The 27,199-nt window shown below is 36.0% G+C and overlaps 1 protein-coding gene across 2 annotated transcripts in view; it reads left to right on the top strand.

The window, feature by feature from the left end:
• Positions 1–18,597, top strand: part of NR3C1 (nuclear receptor subfamily 3 group C member 1) — a 121,078-nt gene extending 102,481 nt beyond the window's left edge. For both annotated transcript variants that reach the window (XM_054487712.2, XM_054487706.2), the window contains exons 6-8: positions 1,174–1,304; positions 13,803–13,960; positions 14,494–18,597. In XM_054487712.2, the coding sequence (XP_054343687.1) occupies positions 1,174–1,304; positions 13,803–13,960; positions 14,494–14,646 (442 nt within the window). In that variant the 3' untranslated portion in view covers positions 14,647–18,597. The remainder of the gene's footprint in view (positions 1–1,173; positions 1,305–13,802; positions 13,961–14,493) is intronic.
• Positions 18,598–27,199: the final 8,602 nt, after the last annotated feature.

The raw sequence follows: 27,199 nt of genomic DNA, 5'->3' as shown, positions 1-27,199 counted from the left end.
GTGTTTCCATACTGCTCTGGTGTCTGTGACAGGCAGATATTGCATATCAGAAAGTATGCATTCAAGTTCTGACCCTCTATAGAGCTGTAAAACAGTCTCTCATGGTTGCCCTTAGGTCAGAACGTTGTGGAAAAAAAAATTTTGTTGTTTTTACAGCCAACAAGAATGAGTTTTTACTTATTCTACTACACTATAACTTTGTTGAAATTTTCAGTTATATGAGTATAACCATGTACAAGTAACTAAAGGAAAAAAAGGTGCCTCCCAAAAAAGGAGTGCTTTACCTACTATTAAGGACTGGGGAGGTGCCTCTTCGGTAAGAGCAGATTTTAAATTTGAAGAGCCTCTGATCACTTTGGCAGCATATAATTCATGTCTAATTTATTTTATATAAAGGAATAAACCACATATTCAGTACAGAAAAATAATAACCTTTCTGTTGTTAAGTCCAAGATGACTTTCTGTCAGAAACTTAAAAAAAATCTTGAAGCATTTTAAAGCTGTGAACTGGGCCCAGTTTCAGGCTCTTAGTGTCATTTCACAAGTCAGGAAACTAATTTAGAGACCTATTTGAAAATCATAGGTATGTAATGACTTGAGAATCATAAGCAAGAATTGGTTTAGTACCTTTAGTTTAAAGAATATTAGGGCATATGCCTGTCAGAGGCAGATTTTGAGCATCAGAAGTCTAGAATCAAGTTCTAGGTCTCGCCCTCTGCATAACTGTGAACAGTGTCACACATTTTTGTCTTTAGGATGGAATGTTGTGAAAAAATTTACCTTTAAAAATCAAGTGTGTAGGACATAAAACTGTTGTCTAATTGACCATATTCAAATGATAAACCTTGATTTAAATGAGCAACTAGTAATAAGTTCTATAAGAATTCTAATACTTTAATTAAATAATAAAATAATACATGGCATGCATGATAGAAAATAACATCTCCACTGTTACATTAGATTGTTCATTAGTCTCTTTAAACAGCCAAGATGCAGGAAGAAGTTTAAGGAAAGTTCTCCAAAATTCTGATTTTATAGGGAATTAGCAATAATATTATTGCAGTAGTTGTTTTTCTTTATGAGTTCATAGTTTTGCAAAACAAAACAAAAATGTGCTTTTTTGGGGGAAGTAGCAGTATTTCTAACTAATACCCTGCTATTTATCTTTCACAGGCAGAGAATGACTCTACCCTGCATGTACGACCAATGTAAACACATGCTGTATGTTTCCTCTGAGTTACACAGGCTTCAGGTATCTTATGAAGAGTATCTCTGTATGAAAACCTTACTGCTTCTCTCTTCAGGTTGGTAGAACACCTTTTCACCTTATGTCAAAAGCATGAAATATGAAGGCCTTAGAAACAAAGGTTAATTTATATACATAGTACTAATAATTATACCAAGTCTACTATTATTTCCTACTAGTCAGATGATTTTTATGAATGTAAAATATTAGAAAGGCACAGTAAGTGATACCAAGATTAATAAGACAAATAGGTATAGCAGAAACAGAGAGGTATATGAGCTGCATAGGGATCTCTGTTGATAAGAATCTGTGTAGACTTTTTTCTCCTGCCTTCCTTTGATCTTTGATCATGGGAAGACACGGAAAAAGAAAGCTGACTACAGTGATTTTGTCTACTACGCTGTTATTTGGTTAAAAATTTTAGTTTCCTAATGAGTATTAGCATGTATAAGAAATTATGGGAGAAAAAGATGCATCCTAGAAAAGGTGTGCTTAATTACTATTGGGGATTGGTTAACATAGCATGGGAGCTGGATTGTCAGAGATTCACTAACTAGAAAATGGCAACAAGAGTTTATAAAACAAACTTCTGTGAGATTACTTTTTAGCTAGCAAAGACAGAGATGTCCTTCAGTAGGTGAAGTGATAAACTATGATACATCCAGATGATGGAATACTATTGAGGATTAAAAAAAAATAAGCTGTCAAGCCATGAAAACACATGGAGGGATGTTAAATGCATATTACTAAGTATGCATATTACTAAGTGAAAAAAGCTAATCTGAAAGGGCTACATACTGTGTGATTCTAACTATATAACATTCCATAAAAGGCAAAACTGTGAAGACAGCAAAAAAAAAATCAGTGGTTGCCAGGGTTTAGAAGGAAGGGAGGGATAAATGTGCAGAGCACAGAGGATTTTTAGGGCAGTGAAAATACTTCGTATGATACTATAATGGTGGAAACATGTCATTATACATTTGTCCAAACCCAAAGAATGTCCACCACCGAGAGTGAACCCTCAACTATGGACTTTGGGTGATGATGTGTGGGACAGGAGGTATATGAAAAATCTCTGTACCTTCCTCCCAATTTTGCTGTGAACTTAAAACTGATCTAAAAAAAAGTCTTTTTTTAAAAAAAGCTCTATGAACTAGTTGGTATTATAAACCTTAGGCCATTTCAAGTAAAAATTACATATCAGTGTTTACTAAATACTGAATTAATAGCTGAATATCTCTTTCATATACAAATAAGTACATTTGCAATTTTTAAAAAAGTCTTAATTCCATTAGTAACTGTGGTTTCATAGTTGCCAAATACTGTAAGCTATGGATGTTGCACAAGACTGTGATTTTATTTAACCATTTCATATCTGTTTAAACATTTCCAGAGCACACATTCTTCTTAATGTTTTCACACTATTTTTGCTCAACAAAAAGTTATTTTATGTTAATGGATATAAGAAGTATTAATAATATTTCAATCAAGGCAAGAGAACCCGGTAAAGATCATTGCTAGAGACATGTTTAATGTTACCTGTAGCAGTACACTTGTTAAAGAAGTGATTAAGCAGTTACATAAAATTCTGATCATAACTTTGATTGATACCATGAAGGTATAACTCAGTGTCTAGATACTAACAACGTTACTTGTTTAAAAAAAAAGAATGGTTTCAATTGTATACATCCCAGACTAATTGAGCTATATGATTTTTTTCATTGTAAATAATATCACGAGTTCTTCTTTTTAAAAAATAATAGAATCATAAGGATGGAAATATATACCTTAAGATATAGACTTCTACTATGATAGACTACTGGAATAGGTATATAACCTCCCACCAAAAATGCTAGACTAAAAAAATTAAGAACTAAGGGAAGGCAGGAACCTACAGAGATAAGTGGAACTCAAGCCAACTTGCTCTTTGAGGGCATTTGTAGAACCTGGTAAATTAGTAAGTTTAATAAGTTGGGGTTTTTTTAAGTTTATAATCTTTTTAAAAATGATTTCAATAGGTTTTTGGGGAACAGGTAGTGTTAGGTTACATGAATAAGTTCTTTAGTGGTGATTTCTGGGATTTTGGTGCACCCATCACCCGAGCAGTGTACACTGTACCCAATGTGTAGTCTTTCATCCTTCATCCCCTCCCCAACCCTAGTCCCCAAAGTCCATTATATCATTCTCATGCCTTTGCATCTTCATAGTTTAGCTCCCACTTATAAGTGAGAACATGCAATATTTGGTTTTCCATTCCTGAGTTACTTCACTTATAATAATGGTTTCCAGTTCCATCCAGGTTGCTGCAAATGCCATTATTTTGTTCCTTTTTGTGGCTGAGTAGTATTCCATGGTATATATACACCACATTTTCTTTATCCATTTGTTAATTGATGGGCATTTGGACTGGTTCTGTATATTTAGTAAGTTTAAAAACAAGGGATGGAAATACAAATGCAGTTGAAAAGGCAGTGGATGGATCTAAAAGCAGATTGGACACATTTGAAGAAACACTTGAAATGTATATCTGAAAAAATCAGCCAGAATACAACTGTTTTTGATGTTTGTGTATATTAACCACAAGGGAAATCTGTAGGTACTGAAAATCACAACAGGAAAATGGCAACAAAGCTATAGAAACTGGAAAAGCAATGACTTTCCTTAGATCACGCAGAGAATGGAGGTCATAGAACAAACCACCACTTCCAAATCTAGAAGAACAGACAAATACAGAGAAACAGCCAAGATCAGCTTACTGGGAAAAGATGCCACTGAAGCCAGGAAGACTATGGCAATTTTGATGAATTGCTGGAGGTTGAGTGAGGACTAGTTTCAGAGTTAAAAACTCCCAGGGACCCAGTCTTAGTGGGGGTTTCCTGCAATTTCCTGGGTTTACCCCACAAAATTTCTAACTTCCAGAAACTCCACAAGGTTCTTATGGTGAAGATGCAAGAAAAATTCCCTCCTTTTTCTGGTAGGAGTAGGGGGAAGGTAAAATTTGGAAATATGTAGCAGAGTGTTCACAACAAAGGCCTGCCCTGTAAGGAAAACTAATTCAACAGGCCCTTATATGACCTGGGGGAAAGGCAAATAGAGGATTCTAGCCCTTTCTTAGCTTTCTTGTCTCATTTCTGAAAGTCACAGCCCAGGGATTCAGACCCACTAAGAAAAACTGAGACTTAATCATAAAGATTAAAAAACAATTCACCTCCCCCTCCCCCTCCCCAACACCTTACCACCGTATAAAAAGGGCTCCAGGATAAAATAACAGTGGATTACAACTGAGAGAGCTGCAAGACACAAGCTATTTAAGGAGTTCTTAGGAAACCCAAAAACAACAGAAGAATAAGTAAATATAAACAAGGAAACTAGAGGAAACTGAAGCCTCTAGTACCTACAACTATGGCAAACATTAAATACAGCCCAGCTCCTAGCCAGATTAGCATGAAACCTCACACTACAAGTCTAATTACTTCAGTTTTGATATATCATGTCCAGCTTTCAACAAAAAAACTATAAGGCATGCTAAAAGGCAAGAAAAAACCCACAGTCTGAAGAGACAAAAGCATCAGAAGCAGTCCTCAGATATGACACAAATATTTCAATTATCAGATAGGGAATTTACAATACCTATGATTAGTAGGTTAAAGGCTCCAATGGAAAAAAGTAGACAACATGCAAGAAGTGATGTACGCAGAGAGATGGAAACTCTAAAAATAAATGCTAAGGAATGCTGTAAAGAAATGCAGAATGATGTTGATGGGCTCATCAGTAGACTGAGCCCAGCCAAGCAAAGAGTCAGTGAGCTTGAAGATAGGTCAAAGGAAATTCCCCCAAACTCAAATGCAATATAAACATGGTAGACATTAATCCAGCTGTATCAGTAATTACTTTAAATTTGAATGCTCTAAGTACACCAATCACCTATTTTTTTAACTAGGAGGTGAAAATAAAGTTTGCCACCAGATGCTCACTAAAAAATTATTAGAGGATATACTTAGGCTAAAGAAAAGTAATCCTGGCCAGGCGTGGTGGCTCACACCTGTAATCCCAACACTTTGGGAGGCTGAGGCAGGCAGATCACGGAGTCAAGAGATCAAGACCATCCTGGCTTACGTGGTAAAACCCCATCTCTACTAAAAATACAAAACTTAGCTGGGGGTGGTGGTACATGCCTGTGTAGTCCCAGCTACTCAGGAGGCTGAGGCAGGAGAATCACTTGAACCTGGGACACAGAGGTTGCAGAGAGCCAAGATCGCACCACTGCACTCCCGCCTGGTGACAGAGGGAGACTCCATCTTAGAAAAAAAATAAAATAAAAGTAATCCCATATTTAAGAAGGACTGAAGAATAAGGAAAGTGGTAAATAATATAGATATATTTAAACTGACATTTACTATATATAAAATAACAACAGTAACAATTTCCTTGAGGGTTAAAAAGTAGAACTAAAGTATGTTTAAGTTTCAAGGATGACAACTAGAAATAGGGTATGCAGGGTATGCAAAGTACCAAACCATCGGGGGAAGAGAATACCTAAGAAAAACAATCCAAAAGAATGAAAGACATGAGAGGAGGGAGGAAAAAAATGCATAAACAAGGGCGTGATAACAGGAAGTAACAGATAAGGTACAGTAGTACAGCTAAATTCAAACACATCAGTAGTTTAGTTTCATTAAATATAGAGATGGGGCCAGGTGCAGTGGCTCACACCTGTAATCCCAGCACTTTGGGAGGCTGAGGTGGGCAGATCACTTGAGGTCAGGAGTTCGAGACTAGCCTGACCAACATGGCGAAACTCCGACTCTACTAAAACTATAAAAAGTTAGCCGGGTGTGGTGGTGCATGCCTGTTATCCCAGCTACTCAGGAGGCTGAGGCACAAGAATCATTTGAACCTGGGAGATGGAGGTTGCAGTGAGCCAAGATCGTGCCACTGCTCTCCAAACTGGGTGACAGAGGGACACTGTCTCAAAAATAAAATAAATGTAGAGATGGACTGAATGCTCCAAGCTAATCTGACAGGATTTTAGAAATAATCCAAATTTATGCTATTTAAAAAGAGCTATATCTGAATAAAGATATTGAAAGGCTGAAGTAAAAGGATCTACTTTGCATGGTATAACCCAAGACATGGCAAACTTTTTCTGTAAAGGGCCAGATGGTAAATGTTGTTAGCTTTGCACAGTCTCTGTCACAGCTACTAAACTCTGCCCTTGTGGCAGGAACATAGTCATTGACAATACTCAAATAGAACAGGCATGGCTGTGTTCCAATAAAACTTTATTTACAAATACACGCTGCAAGTAGGATTTGGCCCATAGGCCAAAGTTTGCTGGCCCCTATATTGACCAAAAGAAAACCAAAGGAGCTACGTTATTACCAAGTAAAATAGATGTTAAGGCAAAATAATCCTTAAAGCATTTGTTCAGGAAAAATAATTGTAAATATGTAGTTTCAAATTACATAATACAAAAATTCATAGAACAAGAATACTTAGATAAATCTTGTAAAAATAATGAGATTTTACTATACCTTTCTTACAAATTAAGCAGACAAAAAAATAAGGATATGGATGTACATTTCATCTCTCTTGGGTCAATACTGAGATGTGAGATCACTGGGACATAGGTTGAGTATATGTTTAAATTCATTTTTAAAATTGCCAAAATTTTCCACAATTGTTAACATTTACCAGAAATGTATGAGACTTCTTAAGATATGTTCTACATCCTCCTCAGTACTTGGTACTGTCAGCCTCTTTCATCATAGGTATACTGATGATTAAAGATATTAAGCATCTTTTCATGGACTTATTGGCCACCTATATTTCTTATTTGGTATTGTGCCTCTTTTAATCTTTTGCCCATTTTTTAACTGGGTTTTAAGAATTGTTCAAATATTCTCAATATAGCCCTTTGTTAAATATATGTTTTGCATGTTTTCTTTAAGTGGATTACATTTACAGTTTTATTAACAGAAAATGTAGAGATGAGCAAAAGTGTATAATTTTGAAGAAAGCTTCATGTCTTTGTGTACTAAGAAAGTTTTGCTTAATCCAGGGTTAAAAAGATTTTCTACTATTTGTTTTCTTGTAGAAATTCTGTAGTTTCAGCTCACATGCTTAAGTATATGATGCAAGGTAAGGGACAAGGTTAATTTTTTTCCCCAAAATCCATATCTGGTTGCTCCAGAACTTGACTCTCTTTTCCCTATTGAGTTACTTGGCAGTTTTGTAGACAACCAGTTGTTTGTATATGTGTGGGTCTACTTTCAGACTCTTTTTCTTACCCAATGATCTGTATGCCTATATTCATATTGATAACATCCTGTCTTGATTACTGTTGCATTACAGTAAATCTGGAAACTGGGTAATATGAATTCTCCAAATCTGTTGTTCTTTTCCAAACTGTTGTTTTGGATATTCTAGTTTCCTTGCATTTCCACTTCTTTTTTTTTTTTTTGAGATGGAGTCTCACTCTTGTTGCCCAGGCTGGAGTGCAGTGGCATGATCTTGGCTCATCATCGCAGCCTCAGCCTCAGCCTCCCCAGCAGCTGGGATTGCAGGCACCCACCACCATGCTTGGCTAATTTTTGTATTTTTAGTAGAGACGGGGTTTCACCATGTTGGCCAGGCTAGTCTCGAACCCTGACCTCAGGTGATTCACCCACCTTGGCCTCCCAAAGTGCTGGGCTGGGATTACAGGCATGAGCAACTGCGCCTGGTCTTCCACATATTTTTTAATTAGCTTGACAATCCCTACCAAAAAAAAGTGTGGTGGTTCATACCAGTAATTCCGCCACTTTGAGAGGCCAAGGCAGGCAGATGGCTTAAGCAAGCCCAGGAGTTTGAGACCAGCCTGGGCAAAATGGCGAAACCCTGTCACTACACAAAATAGAAAAAATTAGCCAGGCATGGTAGCTTGTGCCTGTAGTTCCAGCTACCCAGGAGGCTGAGGAGGGAGGTCAAGGCTGCAGTGAGCCATGATCATGCCAGTGCACTCTAGCCTGGGCAACAGAGTGAGACTCTGTCTCAAAAACACAGTCTGATAGAATTTTTATTAGGATAGCCTTGAATCTATAGATCCATTTGAAAATAATTAACATCTTAAATTTCCAATTTCTGGCCGGGCGCTATGGCTTATGCCTGTAATTCCAGCACGTTGGGAGGCTGAGGTGGGCAGATCATCAAGTCAGGAGTTCGAGACCAGCCTGACCAACATGGTGAAATCCTGTCTCTACTAAAAATACAAAAAAATTAGCCAGGCGTGGTGGCACATGCCTGTAGTCCCACCTACTCAGGAGGCTGAGGCAGGAGAATCGCTTGAACCTGGGAGGCAGAGGTTGCAGTAAGCCGAGATTGTGCCACTGTACTCCAGCCTGGGCAACAGAGTGAGGCTCCGTCTCCAAAAAAAAAAAAAAAAAATTCCAGTTGTTGAGAGAGAATAGGAATTCCAGCTTTGGAGGAGTGGGGAGACCATCAAATCCTCTTTCCAAAAATACTACTAAGCAGAGTATAGTTCCACAAATATTCTTCTGTAAAGAGACTCACAGTACATATTTGTCTTTGTAGGCCATATAATCCCTATTGCAATTTCTCAATTCTACAGTTATAACAGGAAAGCAGCGATATATAGTATGTGAATGCTTGTGTTCCAATACAGATTTATTTGCAAAATCAGGAAAATGGCTTGAAATGGTTTAAGATCTAGTTTTCTGACTAGATCATGGTGTATAATCTTTTCCATATATATTTTGAATTTGGTTTGCTAATATTTTGTTGATCATTTCTATATCTCTCTTTATGAAGGATGCTGACCTACAACTTTCTTTTCTTGTGATATCTTTTTCTGGCTTTGTTACCAGGGTAGTACTAGCCTCTTAAAATGAGTTGAGAAGTATTTTCCATTTTCTTAAAGAGTTTATAGAGTATTGATCTTATTTATTCTTTAAATATTTGATATATGTCACCAGTGAAGCCATCTGGGTCTGGTGTTTTCTTTCAGGGAAGATTTTTAATTATTTGCTTATTTGTATATAGATCTATTCAGAATTTATATTTTTCCTTGACATAGTTTTGTAATTTTTGTGTTTCTATGAAATGAGCCATTTTGTCTGAGTTGTCTAACTTGGGCATAAAGTTGTTTGTAATCTAATCCTTTAAATTTTGTAGGATCCATAGAGGTGTCCCCTTCATTATAGATTTTCATAATTTGTGCCTGATCATCTTTTTTTTCATGGTCAGTCTAGTTAAAAATTTATCGATTTTGTTGGTCTTTACAAAGAACCAATTTTTGGTTTCATTGAAATTTTTAGCTTCATTGATTTTCTCTTTTTGTGTTCTATGTCATTATTATTTTTCTGCTTGCTTTTCATTTAATTTGTTCCTCTTTTTCTAGTTTAAGGTAGAAGTTTCCATTATTAGTTGAAGACCTTATTTTCTTATATAGATGTTTAAAGCTATAAATTTTTTATATATTTTCATTCATTTCATTTTCTAATGTCCATGATTTTTTTCATTGACCCATGTGTATTGCTTAATTAATTTTTACATATTTGGGGATTTTCCATATCTCTTCCTATTCATTTCTAATTTAATTCCATTGAGGTGGGAGGTACATTGAAGGACTCTAATATTGAATGACTCTAATAAGTCTTCTGAGACTTTTTTAGGCACTTGCATATGGTCTATCCTGAGTGTTCCATGAGTGCTTGAAAAAAAACTTACTGTGCTCTTGTTAAGTAGAGTTTTATGAACGTCAGTTAGGTCAAGTCGATTGATAGACTAGTTCAAGTTTTCTGTATCTTTGCTGATTTTCTGTCTAGTTGTTCTAGATCCTACAACTTTGTCTACATCCTTGCCAAAGCTTGGTATGGTCTTTTTATTATCGCTATCCTAAAGAGTATGTAGTTGACCCTTGTGACTTGCCATGCATTTAATGACTGCCCATGTTCATAGCAGCATTATTCATAATAGCAAAAAAACTTTTTATCATATGCTTTTGTGCCTCAAGACCATATATTTTTCGTTTTTAGTCACTAATATGGTATAATGGTATAATATACTGTTTAATTTCTGAGTAATTGACTAGCCTTTCATTCCTGGGATAAATCCTATTTGGTTATGATATAGTATCCTTTTTACATATAGCTGAATTCATTGTACTAAAATTTTGGTATTTTTGCATCTAAATCCATGAGGAATATATGATAATATGGTATTATTTCTTTCTTAAACGTCTGGTAAAACTCAGCTGCGAAGCTGTCTTGGTTTGTTTGGAGCCTTTTTTGTAGAAAGGTTTTCAAGTACAAGTTCATCAAATGTTTACTGATAATATGTTTATTCTTGAGTGAGCTTTGTTGGTTTACATCTTTGAAGGAATTTAACTGTTTCCTTCAAATGTTGAATTTAAAGTTATTCATAATATTCCCATAATATCCTTCTAATGGCTCCAGTATCTCTAGTGTTATTCCCTTTCATTCATGACATTGGTATTTAATATATTCTTGCTTTTCTTTTTTTTTTAATCAGTCTGGGTAAAAGTTTTTCAGTTTTACGGATGTTTTCATAGAACCAGCTTGGTCTTGATTTTGTTGTTGTTTATGCATGTTCTTAGTTATCCGTTTCTACTCTATCCTTTCCACTTTTCTTGTGTTTAGGGTAGAAGCATATATAATTGAGACCTTTCTTTTCTAATAAAAGCTTTTAATGCTGTCAATTTTCTAAGCACTGTCTTCATTGCATCCCACACATTTTGATATGCTGTGTTTTCAGTACTAGAGATTTTCAGTTTTATGATGCCTTATTTAATCCATAGCTTACTAAATGTCAAATTCCAAACATTTGGGTTTTTCTACAGATATGTTTGTTACTGACTTCTGTTTTAATCTCATTTTTGTCAGAGAGCATTCATTGTATGACTTAATCCTCCTAAATGTATTCAGACTTGTTTTATGTTCTAGATTCATGTTCTGTGTATACTTGAAAAGAATGCAAGTTCTTGGGTAGACTGTTTCAGAAATGTCAGTCAAATTTAAGTCTTGTTTATTGTTATTGATTCTGAGACAAAGGTGTTTATAATTGTAGATTTGTCTGCTATATCTGACATTGCCAAATATCCTCTTGGAGGCAAAAATCTCCCCCTCCCTTTTGAGAACCACTGATCTATGTAGCCTTTTTTTCTGGGACTAATTTAGCCTTGCTTCTGAGATGTGGCCCCTAGGTCTCTACTGAATGCCCTGCATGTTTAATCAGATCTTTCTTTCCTCTGTGGCCTCAAGGGATTTCACCCTAAGTATGCACAAATTTTTATTCAGCCGAAGACTACAGATTTCTGGAGGCCTTTCTTTGTGTACCTCCTTTGTTTCCAATAGTCTGACCCATAAATTAAAGCTGCTTTAGCCTCCCCAAACTTCAATCTCTTTCTCCTCAACCCAGCAAGATTGCTAGACCCTGGGTTCCCTTTCCCTGCACTGCAGTATGATAATTACTTTCAAGCACAAAGGCTTAGAATTAAGATTTCTTACTCCTGGGCTAGGTATGGCTTACCGTATTTGTTTCTCTTTTCCTAGGGATCATAATCATGTATTGCTTGTCCACTTTTCCAGTAGGAGGGGAATTCCAGGCTGTACTTACTTCCTGCAGCCAAAAGAGGATGTTAAAACATTAAAAAAAAAATTTAAGATGGAGGAAATTCTTTTATATGCATATTGAATTGGGCTTCACCATAGTTATTTTTAGAATTAGGACTAACCAGCAGGGAAAAAAACTATAAGCCATCACTGTTTTACAATTTTGCAATAATTAGATTTTCTGTAGTAATGTGTAAAATTAACCCATTGTTAATATAGAATGCCCTTATCACTCCTGATTAAGTGGTCTTCATTTTTTAATACTGATGTCTTATAATGCTTTATGGAATCAAACATTTTCATACATATTCATTAGTCTAATTCTAATCATAATCCAATGAAAAAGAGCAGGAAAGATGCTCAAGGAGGTTATATTCAAGTCCACATGGCAAGTAAGAAATAAGACTACTCGGCTGGGCACGGTGACTTACCGCCTGAAATCCCAGCACTTTGGGAGGCCAATGCACTCCAGCCTAGGCGACACAGCAAGACTCTGTCTCGGAAAAAAATAATAAGACTTCTCAAAGCTCCTAAATCCATAGCTTTTCCTCTATACCAGCATCTTCTAAAAATGTCAGCAGCAGTGAAGTTTCAGTTTGGGAAATAATGCATTTCCCCTCTCTGGAGAGTGTACAGTTATATCTCCAAGAAGTTAATGCATTTCCCCTCTCTGGAGAGTGTACAGTTATATCTCCAAGAAGTACTGAAATTCAGAAGTCTGCCTAATATGTATTAAACATTTAGCTTTTCTCAAACTTTGACCACCAAATCCTTTTTCTCCCTCTAATCACAGTTAACACAGAATCAGTGTTCCCAGGAGCACACTGTGAAAAATGTAGCACTCCACAAAAGTCCTAATTTCCACAGGATTAAGTGAAACCATGATTAACCCTCTGTTCTTTGTCCTTATTAGTACCATTTTCTGAAGAGTAGTGTACCCCCCACAAAATTTTTATACTAGTTTCACTAACCAGAATCCATGTACATAAGGAAGGACAGATATTTGCTCCCTATTAAGACATATCTATTAGCTACATTAAAAAAATGTATTGCATGCCAATTTTAAAGTTATAATTAACTGGTGATATCACAGATATTCTAAGATATAATTGCTGGAATAAACACTGTTGTTGAAGCCTTCTAGCTATCTCAATACTAGAATTAAACTCAAGTGCAGAATGGCAGACAAAGTTAACTAAAAATCACTGTATTATTTCATTTGGTCCTCCAGATAGCTTTGTGAGCTAGGGAGGAGAAGGTATCATCACCACTTCCATTTTATAGATGAGAAATCAAGTGATTTACTCAAGGTTAAGTCCTCCAATTCTTTGTTATCCTGCATTTTCTCTTGGCTGTAGTTTAATAATCCTAAGAAAATGCTTATATTTTAGGGTGCAGTAAGAGTACATAAACAATGTTAAATGCCCGTCTTGCATGTATAAAAAGTTATAGCAAGAAATCTGGCTGGGAATGGTGGCTCACACCTGTAATCCTAGCACTTTGGGAGGCCGAGGCACGAGGATTGCTTGAGCCCAGGAGTTTAAGACCAGCCTGGGCAACATAGGGAGATCCGGAGATCCTGTCTCTACAAAAAAATTTAGCCAGACACAGTGGCTTGTGCCTATAGTCCTAGCTACTCAGGAGGCTGAGGTGGGAGGATCACTTGAGCCAAGGAGGTCAAGGCTCCAGTGAGCTATGATTATGCCACTCAGACATGGTGGCTTGTGCCTATAGTCCTAGCTACTCAGGAGGCTGAGGTGGGAGGATCACTTGAGCCAAATAGGTCAAGGCTCCAGTGAGCTATGATTATGCCACTGCACTCCAGCCTGGATGACACAGGTGAGACCCTATCTCAAAAAAAAAAAAAAGAAAAAAAAAGAAAAGAAAAAGAAAATCCTTTAATTGACTTCATCTTAACCTTTTAGTTCCTAAGGACGGTCTGAAGAGCCAAGAGCTATTTGATGAAATTAGAATGACCTACATCAAAGAGCTAGGAAAAGCCATTGTCAAGAGGGAAGGAAACTCCAGCCAGAACTGGCAGCGGTTTTATCAACTGACAAAACTCTTGGATTCTATGCATGAAGTAAGTGTCAAACATAAAGCCAAATATAAAGAATTTTCTGTGACAAAGTATGTTTTGATTAGTGAATATAATTATATACCAACAGCGCCCCCCTCCCCCCACCCCCAGTTTGTGGATGTTGGTGATAGCTTGAGTTCAACTTAGGAACTTCAGTTTTGTAGACATTTTTCCTAAGGCCAATTATGAAATATCCTTTCACCTAGTCATGTGTATATAAAATCACCATATTATTACAGAATTTAATAACACTGTTTTTAAAAAGTATGATTAATCCATTACATTAGAATAATGCACCCTTCATATATTATGGTACTACAATGATTCATGAAATACTCAATTCCATATAATTCTACATACAATCAAAGAAATTTAAAATGTGTTTTGTACGGAAGTGCTTATTTTTCATCTGGGGAATTCCAGTGAGATTGGTATATTCTAGGCCAGATAATTTTTTCAAAATAGAGGACAACAAACATGAGATGTTCCCACTGACCAATTTGGAAGCCTGATCATTACTATATCTTCTCTTGCAGGTGGTTGAAAATCTCCTTAACTATTGCTTCCAAACATTTTTGGATAAGACCATGAGTATTGAATTCCCAGAGATGTTAGCTGAAATAATCACCAATCAGATACCAAAATATTCAAATGGAAATATCAAAAAACTTCTGTTTCATCAAAAGTGACTGCCTTAATAAGAATGGTTGCCTTAAAGAAAGTCGAATTAATAGCTTTTATTGTATAAACTATCAGTTTGTCCTGTAGAGGTTTTGTTGTTTTATTTTTTATTGTTTTCATCTGTTGTTTTGTTTTAAATACGCACTACATGTGGTTTATAGAGGGCCAAGACTTGGCAACAGAAGCAGTTGAGTCGTCATCACTTTTCAGTGATGGGAGAGTAGACGGTGAAATTCATTAGTTAATATATCCCAGAAATTAGAAACCTTAATATGTGGACGTAATCTCCACAGTCAAAGAAGGATGGCACCTAAACCACCAGTGCCCAAAGTCTGTGTGATGAACTTCCTGCTCATACTTTTTCACAGTTGGCTGGATGAAATTTTCTAGACTTTCTGTTGGTGTATCCCCCCCGTATAGTTAGTTAGGATAGCATTTTTGATTTATGCATGGAAACCTGAAAAAAAGTTTACAAGTGTATATCAGAAAAGGGAAGTTGTGCCTTTTATAGCTATTACTGTCTGGTTTTAACAGTTTCCTTTATATTTAGTGAACTACGCTTGCTCATTTTTTCTTACACGATTTTTTATTCAAGTTATTGTACAGCTGTTTAAGATGGGCAGCTAGTTCTTAGCTTTCCCAAATAAACTCTAATCAATCATCTGTGTGAAAATGGGTTGGTGCTTCTAACCTGATGGCACTTAGCTATCAGAAGACCATAAAAATTGACTCAAATCTCCAGTATTCTTGTCAAGAAAAAAAAAAAAACTTCATATTTTGTATATATCTGCTTCAGTGGAGAATTATATAGGTTGTGCAAATTAACCGTCCTAACTGGTATAGAGCACCTAGTCCAGTGACCTGCTGGGTAAATTGTGGATGATGGTTGCAAAAGACTAATTTAAAAAATAACTACCAAGAGGCCCTGTCTGTACCTAATGCCCTTTTTTTGCAATGGCTATATGGCAAGAAAGCTGGTAAACTATTTGTCTTTCGGGACCTTTTGAAGTAGTTTGTATAACTTCTTAAAAGTTGTGATTCCAGATAACCAGCTGTAACACAGCTGAGAGACTTTTTTAATCAGAGCAAGTAATTCCTCTCACTAAACTTCTTTACCCAAAAACTAAATCTCTAATATGGCAAAAATGGCTAGACACCCATTTTCACATTCCCATCTGTCACCAATTGGTTAATCTTTCCTGATGGTACAGGAAAGCTCAGCTACTGATTTTTGTGATTTAGAACTGTATGTCAGACATCCATGTTTGTAAAACTACACATCCCTAATGTGTGCCATAGAGTTTAACACAAGTCCTGTGAATTTCTTCACTGTTGAAAATTATTTTAAACAAAATAGAAGCTGTAGTAGCCCTTTCTGTGTGCACCTTACCAACTTTCTGTAAACTCAAAACTTAACATATTTACTAAGCCACAAGAAATTTGATTTCTATTCAAGGTGGCCAAATTATTTGTGTAATAGAAAACTGAAAATCTAATATTAAAAATATGGAACTTCTAATATATTTTTATATTTAGTTATAGTTTCAGATATATATCATATTGGTATTCACTAATCTGGGAAGGGAAGGGCTACTGCAGCTTTACATGCAATTTATTAAAATGATTGTAAAATAGCTTGTATAGTGTAAAATAAGAATGATTTTTAGATGAGATTGTTTTATCATGACATGTTATATATTTTTTGTAGGGGTCAAAGAAATGCTGATGGATAACCTATATGATTTATAGTTTGTACATGCATTCATACAGGCAGCGATGGTCTCAGAAACCAAACAGCTTGCTCTAGGGGGAGATGGAGACTGGTCCTGTGTGCAGTGAAGGTTGCTGAGGCTCTGACCCAGTGAAATTACAGAGGAAGTTATCCTCTGCCTCCCATTCTGACCACCCTTCTCATTCCAACAGTGAGTCTGTCAGCGCAGGTTTAGTTTACTCAATCTCCCCTTGCACTAAAGTATGTAAAGTATGTAAACAGGAGACAGGAAGGTGGTGCTTACATACTTAAAGGCACCATCTAATAGCGGGTTACTTTCACATACAGCCCTCCCCCAGCAGTTGAATGACAACAGAAGCTTCAGAAGTTTGGCAATAGTTTGCATAGAGGTACCAGCAATATGTAAATAGTGCAGAATCTCATAGGTTGCCAGTAATACACTAATTCCCTTCTATCCTACAACAAAAGTTTATTTCCAAATAAAATGAGGACATGTTTTTGTTTTCTTTGAATGCTTTTTGAATGTTATTTGTTATTTTCAGTATTTTGGAGAAATTATTTAATAAAAAAACAATCATTTGCTTTTTGAATGCTCTCTAAAAGGGAATGTAATATTTTAAGATGGTTTGTAACCCGGCTGGATAAATTTTTGGTGCCTAAGAAAACTGCTTGAATATTCTTATCAATGACAGTGTTAAGTTTCAAAAAGAGCTTCTAAAATGTAGATTATCATTCATTTATAGAATGTTATGTGGTTAAAACCAGAAAGCACATCTCACACATTAATCTGATTTTCGTCCCAACAATCTTGGCGCTCAAAAAAATAGAACTCAATGAAAAAAAGATTATGTGCACTTTGTTGTCAATAATAAGTCAACTGATGTTCATCAACAACTATAGGAGGCTTTTCATTAAATGGGAAAAGAAGCTGTGCCCTTTTAGGATACGTGGGGGAAAAGAAAGTCATCTTAATTATGTTTAATTATGGATTTAAATGCTATATGGTGGTGCTGTTTGAAAGCAGATTTATTTCCTATGTATGTGTTATCTGGCCATCCCAACCCCAACTATTGAAGTTTGTAGTAACTTCAGTGAGAGTTGGTTACTCACAACAAATCCTGAAAAGTATTTTTAGTGTTTGTTTGTAGGCATTCTGTGGGATACTATACAAGCAGAACTGAGGCACTTAGGACATAACACTTTTGGGGTATATATATCCAAATGCCTAAAACTATGGGAGGAAACCTTGGCCACCCCAAAAGGAAAACTATCATGATTTGTGTCTATGAAGTGCTGGATAATTAGCATGGGATGAGCCCTGGGCATGCCCATGAAGGAAAGCCACGCTCCCTTCAGGATTCAGAGGCAGGGAGCAATTCCAGTTTCACCTAAGTCTCATAATTTTAGTTCCCTTTTAAAAACCCTGAAAACTACATCACCATGGAATGAAAAATATTGTTATACAGTACATTGATCTGTCAAACTTCCAGAACCATGGCAGCCTTCAGTGAGATTTCCATCTTGGCTGGTCACTCCCTGACTGTAGCTGTAGGTGAATGTGTTTTTTTTATGTGTCTGGTTTTAGTGTCAGAAGGGAAATAAAAGTGTAAGGAGGACACTTTAAACCCTTTGGGTGGAGTTTCATAATTTCCCAGACTATTTTCAAGCAACCTGGTCCACCCAGGATTAGTGACCAGGTTTTCAGGAAAGGATTTGCTTCTCTCTAGAAAATGTCTGAAAGGATTTTATTTTCTGATGAAAGGCTGTATGAAAATACCCTCCTCAAATAACTTGCTTAACTACATATAGATTCAAGTGTGTCAATATTCTATTTTGTATATTAAATGCTATATAATGGGGACAAATCTATATTATACTGTGTATGGCATTATTAAGAAGCTTTTTCATTATTTTTTATCACAGTAATTTTAAAATGTGTAAAAATTAAAACCAGTGACTCCTGTTTAAAAATAAAAGTTGTAGTTTTTTATTCATGCTGAATAATAATCTGTAGTTTAAAAAAAAAGTGTCTTTTTACCTACGCAGTGAAATGTCAGACTGTAAAACCTTGTGTGGAAATGTTTAACTTTTATTTTTTCATTTAAATTTGCTGTTCTGGTATTACCAAACCACACATTTGTACCGAATTGGCAGTAAATGTTAGTTAGCCATTTACAGCAATGCCAAATATGGAGAAACATCATAATAAACAAAATCTGCTTTTTCATTATGTGACTCCAACATGCTTTTGTAGAACTTGTACAGTTCTGATTGTCCAATCTGATTTTTGTTCTGAAAGTAGAGTTACCCCTGCTTCAGGAACCTTAAGATAATATGGTGGGCATTTAAATGTCAGTGTGGCAATGTTCGCCTGCTAATATGGCATAAATTCAAAATAAGCTTAACCCTGGTGCCAAAGACCTGAAGATTATCCCATCCATGCCTCAAATGGTTGTGTGCCAATTACTGCAAAGGGTACTAAGGGAAGGAGAAACTCACTCCTGAGGCTGCTTCAAATGTATGTCTTTATCACAAAAGATGACATTTTATGTAAGCTAACGTTATCTAGTCAAAATTCTTAGCTTATTTTAAAATCAACGCTTCAAGAAAAGGGAATAAACATTTAATATAAATATCATAGCAGTATTGCACATAGAATAGAAAGGTCAGGCAGGGTAGTGGAAGTCAGCTATTCTATACAATCCAGTCAGTATTTTCCAAAACATTTGATGTTCAGGCCATATCCAGGAACTAGATGACCTAACAAACTTCTTTGACTACTTTTTTTTTTTCCACAAGAGATCTCCATCACTAAGAAAAAGAGCATTGTGATTTAAAAGCCAAATTTGCCTTATCCATCATCATGTGCACCAAGTATTTGCTACCTGCCTAGTATATAATATTGAAGATACAACATGAATAAGAAAAATACTATTGCTACCCTCAGTCAATTAGAGTATGTGATTGGAAAAGTGTGTAACAAATCTTTCCCAGTGTCTTCAGGTATAATGCAGAGATACCAGATACGGCATCAATATGTATACACATTATGGCTGTACCATTCACTTTAAGTAGTAACCTTACATTTCTGTAGAACATCTTCACATACATTTTTAACAAGCCTCATGGAATGAATGAATGACATGAAAATAATGAGGCAGATTATTCTCGTTTCCATTTTATAAGGAAGTAAACTCTGTAAGAAAGTAAACAGGCTCAGAATTTAAGCACTGATTCATAGCTCCTAGCTCCCATGTTATTGAAGTTTGAATGGAAAGCCTCTAATGAGGCCATTCATCTATCAGATGTCAAAAAGTATGTCTCTGGCCTATGAGCCTCTAAGGGAACTGGTTATGTTTTTCTGTTTTAAATTAAACTAATGCTTTACTGAGCACTTACTATGTGCCAGGCACAATGATAATTCAATATATTATTTCATTTAATCTTAGTACCCCTCTGAAGTACTACTGTAAAGCAGTGCTATTATCCTCATTGCATTTATATCAGGAAACTGTGGCTTAAAGAATTGAGTAACTTGCCTACAGTCACAAAGCTAGCTCCAGAATCTATAGTTTTAACCACTATTGAGAAATTATTAATATGAGCTAACTAGGGCGAATGAACCCATATTGATCATTATGTGTCTGGCCTTTTGACATGTCCTCATTTAATCTAATCCCTTTTGCTACCATATCAATTTTGACTTAGAAATTTAACAATGATACATTAGTCCCTGCTTATATGGAGGATATGTTCCAAGACTCCCAATGGATGCCTGAAACATAGATAGTACTGAACTGCATGTTTTTTCCTATATTACATACCTATGATAAAGTTAATTTACAAATTAGATGCAGCAAGAGATTAACTCAATTACAACAATATACTGTAATAAAAGTTATGTGACTGTGATCTCTCAAAAAATCGTACTATGCTGAAGGTAACTGAGACCACGGAAAGTGAAACCGCAGATAAGGGGGGCATTATTGTATTTCCTTCTCTTAAAAACGTGTCCTGTACCCTGGGGTGGTTGATGGTGGAAAATACTAGTTGCCTACAGATTACAGAATGCCCTTTGGTTTGTCTAATATACAACAGGGAGCCTATCTCACTAATGCCCACAGAAAAATCAAACATTTCTTCAAGTGATACGGAGCATATAGGGTACAGTCAAACCAAGGAAGAAAGTTGTTTATAAATGAAAACTATAGTGCAAGTTAAAATTTGCTCCTAGTTTTGCAGGTAAAGAGCCAGACTTTGGGTGTAGAAAAAAAGTTGAAAATACAGAGGCTTTTACACAAGGTGATTTTTTTTTTTTTTTTTTTTTTTTAAGAATTTCAACTAATCTCTTTTAACTTAAAGTAAGTCGTTCTTAACAGTATTGGTAACTTTATAGCACTTTCTTTCTGGTGAAATAACCCCATCCTCCCTCTTATTTAGGCTTCCTGTTTCCTAGTTAAAATGAGGCAGTACTTTGTTAGGGAAGTATTTTTACTTCACTTGGTTACAAACATGTAAGTCTCAGAACAAAAGAGTTTGTGCAGACCATATCAGACACTCAAAAAACTTTCTTCACTCTACCCACTTGTGTAAGAGACAACTTGTATTCTGTTCACCTTATGTACCCTCACCAAAATATTCAATAGGGTAATAATAGGGTAATAATGTGTATATAATGGCACACGTTTTTCTATTTTTGTTAAAGTTGCATTGTCTTAAAAGTACTGAGTATATACATGGGGTTTTGCTAGAAATAAAAATCTAGGTCATCCAAAACCACTACAGTTGTTCACTAGGATTCCAAAGAATCAAGATAAAAATGAAACTTTCAATATGGCAAGAAAGGGGGACAGTGTGCATAAAAGCAAGCAAAGGCTCACAAAACATGAGAATATGTCACAAATACCTCCTGATCAGTTTCAAGACCTACTATGTGGCAAGCATGCTAGATGAAGCAATTCAAAGACCACTAAGGCAATACTAAGACTCCAAGGAGAAGTTCCTGCCCTCAAGGAATTAAAGATGAAAGGCAAATGACTAAGCAATTCTACTCCTATGTATCTACTCAGAAGAGATGAAAACATGTGTCCACACAAATGACTTGCATGCAAATGTTTATAGCAGCATTATTCTTAATAGTCAAAAAGTGGAAACAATTCAAATATCCATCAACCAATGTACAGATAAAATGTGGCATACAAAATGTGGCTGGGCACGGTGGTTCATATCTGTAATCCCAGCACTTTGGAAGGCCAAGGCAGGTGGATCACTTGAGGTCAGGAGTTCGATACCGGTCTGGTCAACATGGTGAAACCCTGTCTCTATGAAAAATACAAAAAATTGGCTGGGCATGGTGGCTCACGCCTGTAATCCCAGCACTTTGGGAGGACAAGGCAGGTGGATCACCTAAGGTCGGGAGTTTGAGACCAGCCTGAACAACATGGAGAAACCCTGTCTCTACTAAAAATACAAAATTAGCCGGGTGGTGCATGCCTGTAATCCCAGCTACTCGGAAGGCTGAAGCAGGAGAATTGCTTGAACCCGGGAGGCAGAGGTTGTGGTGAGCCAAGATAGCATCATTGCACACCAGCCTGGGCAAAAAGAGTGAAACTTCTTCTCAAAAATATACATATATATTAGCTGGGTGTGGTAGCGCTCGCCTGTAGTCCCAGCTACTTGGGAGGCTAAGGTGGAAGAATTGCTTGAACCAGGGAGGTGGCAGTTGCAGTGAGCCAAGATCGTGTCATAGCACTCCAGCCTGTGGCAGCAGAGTGAGACTTCGTCTCAAAAAAAAAAAAAAAAAAAAAAAAAAAAAAAAAGTGATGTATTGCTGCATGCTATATAATATGGACAAACCTCAAAATCATGCTAAGTAAAAGAATCCAGACACAAAAGACCATATATTATTTCACTTACATGAAACCTCCAGAAAAGGCAAATCTATATAGAGAAAGAAAGCACATCAGTGGTTTCCTATGGCTAGGGATAATATTAGGGTTTAAGTGCAAATGGGCACATGAGGGTAATTTTGGGGGTGAATGGAAATGTTCTAAAACTAGACTGTAGTAATGGTTGTGCAATTCTGTACATTTAGTAAATGCTACACTTAAAATAGGTGGATTTTATATGGTATATAAATTAAATTTCAATAAATATGTATTAAAAATATAGAGAGAGAGGCAGCCAAGCAAATGTGTAATTGCCATTCAGTTGTATCAAAAGCAGGTACAAATGCACTAAATGCACTTTGAATGCACTAAAACAAGTGCAGCTATTTTTTTTGGAAAGCCTGTCAGAAGATGTCTTCATTGTGCTACATGTTAAAGGATGAGCTGGAGTTCAGCAGCACAAAGCCTTGCTCGTTTAATATTAATAGATGCCCCTGTAATGTTTAATTAGTTATATGTTCTACCCATCCCCAGAGAGGGCAACCATGTACAAAGAGATCACCAACATGACAAGTAAAAAAACTCACAGCATATACATGACTACTCATTTTAAATACAAAAACAATGTCTTGTATGAATGCTAAGTGTTAATAACTGTTAAGACCTTAGTGGTCTTACAACTTTGGAATAAACAAATCTGGGTTCAAGCCTTGCTTCTTTATTTACTAAGTCTGTGATCTTGAGAAAATTCCATAATCACTTTATATCTGTTTCTACATCAGAAAAATAAATGTAAGCTGCTTAGCTCAACTCCTACCATATAGCAAGCATTCAATACATGTTAGCTATTTTTTAAGTCCTCATGAAAATCTAAGAGAAGGAGAATTTTTTAATGCTGTCCCCAAAAATGTACAGAAGTGAGGCAAATGATGAAGAGCAGTATGAACACAATAACTGCACACAAATTTCCAACCCTGCATTTCTTAATTAATCAAAGCTATGCATAAGGCTGAGGGAGGCTGTTCTGTTATTTGCCAATTCTACAGAAACTTCCAAAAAAAACTGAAGAGGGGGGAGTACTTCTCAACTAATTCCATGAGGTCTTCATTATTCTGATAACAAAATTAGACAAGATATAAGAAAACTACACACTAATATCCCTCATGAATATAAATGCAAAAGTTCTAACCAAAATCTTAGCAAATAGAATATAATAATATATTAAAGGAAGATACATCATGACCAAAGGATTATCTCAGGAATATAGGTTTGACTTAGCATTTACAAATCAACCAATGCAATTCACAATAGTGGAAAAGAAAAAATCCATGTGATTAAGATGCCAGACAAACCATTTGACAAAATCTAACGTACACTCTCAATTAAAAAAAAAAAAAAAAAAAAAAAAGATCAGCAAACTAGAAATAGAAGGAACCTCCTCAACCTAATAAAGGGCATCACACACAAAAAAACCATCTTCCAGCATTATACATACTTCATGGATACTTTCCTCTTAAGAACAGTAACAAAACATGGTCTGCTCTCACCACTTTCATTCACTATTTTACTGGTGGCTCTAGCCAATGCAATCAGGCAAGAAAGAGAGATAAAAGGCATCCAGATCACCAAAGAAGTAAAACTCTTTACTAACAGATGATGTGATCATCTGTTTAGAAATTCTGATGTGATCTTTAAAAATTAAAAAACACTACTAGACTTCAAAAAGGCTGGGCGTGGTAGATCATGCCTGTAATCTCTGCATTTTGGGAGGCCAAGGCAGGAGGACTGCTTGAGGCCAGAAGTTCACGACCAGCCTGGGCAACACAGTGGGACCCCATCTCCACAAAATTTTTTTTTTTTTAAATAACTGGGTGTAGTGGCACATGCCTGTTTTCCTAGCTACTTGGGAGGCTGAGGTGGAAACATCACTTGAGCCTGGGAGGCTGAGGCTGCCGTTAGCCATAGTCACACCATCACACTCCAGCCTGGGTGACAGTGAGACCCTGTCTCAAGAAAGAAAAAAGAAAGTTAAATGCAGAATTACCATATGATCCCACAATTCCACCCCTAGGTATATACCCACAAGAATGAAAACAGGTACTCAAGAAAACACATGTACACACGTTCATAGCAGCATTATTCACAACAACCAAAAGGTGAAAACAGTCCAAATGTCTCCATCAAGGAATGACAGATAAACAAATCATAGTATATATAAAAAATGAAATATTCAGCCATAAAAAGGAATGAAGTACCGATTTATGCTACAACACGAGTGAAGCTCCAAAGCATTAAGCGTAGTAAAAGTAGCCAGATGCAAAAAGTCACATATAGTATGATTCCATTTATATGACATATATAGAATATATAAGCCTATAGATACAGAATGCAGATTGCTGGTTGCCAGGGGCTGGGGGAAGAAGGGAATGGAATGGGGGGAAACTGCTAATGGGTAAGGAGTGTTACTTTGGAGTGATGGAAATGTTTTAGAACCAGACAAAGTTGGTGACTGTACAACACTGTGAATATACTAAATGCCACTAAATTTATCACTTTAAAATGGTTACATTTATGTTAGGCGAGTTTCACTTCAATAAATTATTACTTTTTAAAAAGCTACTAGGACTAACAAGCTTAGCAAGGTTGCAGGATACAACAACAGAGTTTGGCAAACTACGACTTACAGCCAAACCCAACCCACTTTCTGTTTCTGTAAATAAAATGTTTTGAAACATAGATACTCATTCATTAACATATTGTCTATGCTGCTTTTATACTGTAAAAGGAGAGTTAAGTAGTTGCAACAGAGACCATATGGCCCGCAAAGCCTAAAATATTTACTACCTGATCCTTTACAGGAAAAGTTTTCTGATGCCTGAGATACCAAATCAACATAAAAATTAATTTTATTTCTACATACTAGCAATTAACCAGAAATTAGTATTTTTAAAAATACCATTTATAATAGCTTCAAAAATATGACATATTTAAGAGACAAATCTGACAAAATGCTAAAAACCTCTACTACAAAATATTGCTGTGGAAGTTCAAGATTTAAATACATGGAGAGATAGATATTGTTCAAAGACTTAATACAGGTTGAGTATTCCTTATCCAAAATGCTTGGGATCAGAAATGTTTTGGATTTCAAATTTTTTAGGATTTTGGAATATTTGCTTTATACTGAGTAGTTGAACATTCCAAATCTGAATATCTGAAATCCAAAATGCTCTAGAAAGAGCACTTCATTTGAGCAACATGTTGGTGCTCAAGAAGTTTTGGATTTTGGAGTATTTAGGATTTCAAGCTTGGGATGCTGAAACTGTATTATTAAGATGTCAATTGTCATCAAATTAACACACAGATTCAGTGTAATCACAATAAAAATTCCAGCAGGTTTATGTAGAAATTGACATGCATATTCTAAAATTCACATGGAAATGAAACGGACTTAAGACAACCAAAATATCTGTGAAATAAAAGAACAAAGTTAAAGGACTAACACTATCTGATTCCAAAAATTATTATAGTAATCACAACAGTGTGGTACTGCATAAAGGCAGACAAATAGATCAATGGAACAGAATAGAAAGTCCAGATGTAAACCCACATATAAATATACAAAAACAAGTGATTTTTTATAAAAGCACAAAGGCAATTCATTTGTCTTATGCTCAGATGGAACATTCACCAAAGACAGACGACATTCTGAGCCATAAAGCATACCTTAACAAATTTAAGAGAACAGAAATCACATAAGGTATGCTCTCAGACAATAGTAGAATTAAATTAGAAATCAATAACAAAGATAACTGGAAATTTCAAAATACACAGAGATTAAACAACATACTTCTATTAATAAGTAACTCATGGGTCAAAGAAGACATCTCAAAAAAAATTTAAAAATAGTTTGAAGCTGGGTGTGGTGGCTCACGCCTGTAATCCCAGAACTTTGGGAGACAGAGGCGGGCTGATGGCTTGACCTCAGGAGTTTAAGATCAGCTGGGCAACATGGTGAAACACAGCCTCTACAAAAAAATACAAAAATTAGCTGGGCACAGTGACACATTCCTATAGTCCCAACTACTCGGGAGGCTGAGGTGGGAGGATCACCCAAGCCTGGGAGGTCAAGACTGCAGTGAGCTGTGATCATGCCACTGCACTCAAGCCTGGGTGACAGAGTGAGGCCATATCTCAAAAAATAAAATAAAAGTAGTTTGGGCTGGATGAAAACGAAAACCCAATTTATTAAAATTTGTGGGATGCAATGAAAGTAGCACTTAGATGGAAATTTAGAGCACTGAATACATATATTAGAAAAGAAAAAAAAGCCCTAAAATCAATCATCTAAGCTTCCACATTAGGAAATCAGTAAAAGAGCAAATTAAATACAAAGTAAGCAAAAGTAGAGCAATAATAAAAATTAGAGGATAATGAATAAAATCAAAAACAGAAAATTAATAGAAAAAAAAATCAATGAAGCCAAAAGCTGTTTCTTTTAAAAGTTCAATAAAATTGATAAGGCGCTAGCCAAGCTAAGGGAGAAAAAAGAGGGCACAAATTACCAATATCAGAAATGAAAGAGGGGACATCACTACAGATCCCAGAGACACTGAAAGGATTATCAGGAATACTGTGAACAACTCTATGCCCACAAAGTTTATAACCTAGATGAAATGAACAAATTTCTTGAAGGACAAAAATCTGCCAAAATTCACACAAGAAAAAATAGATGAATCAATAATTAATAACCTTCCAATAATTAATAACCTTCCAAAGCAGAGAACACCAAGCCCAGATGGGTTCACTAGTGAATTCTACCAAACACTTGAGGTTGAGAAATTATACCAAGTCTCTCAATCTCTTTCAGAAGACAGAAGTAGAGGAAATACTTCCTAACTCATTCTATGAGGCCAGCATAACCCCAATACCAAAACCAGA

This window comes from Pongo pygmaeus, chromosome 4 (assembly GCF_028885625.2).
Source record: "Pongo pygmaeus isolate AG05252 chromosome 4, NHGRI_mPonPyg2-v2.0_pri, whole genome shotgun sequence".
In the NCBI taxonomy this organism is placed as follows: domain Eukaryota; kingdom Metazoa; phylum Chordata; class Mammalia; order Primates; family Hominidae; genus Pongo; species Pongo pygmaeus.
The sequence above is the reverse complement of the archived record's forward strand: the minus strand, read 5'-3'. Positions and strand labels throughout refer to the sequence as shown.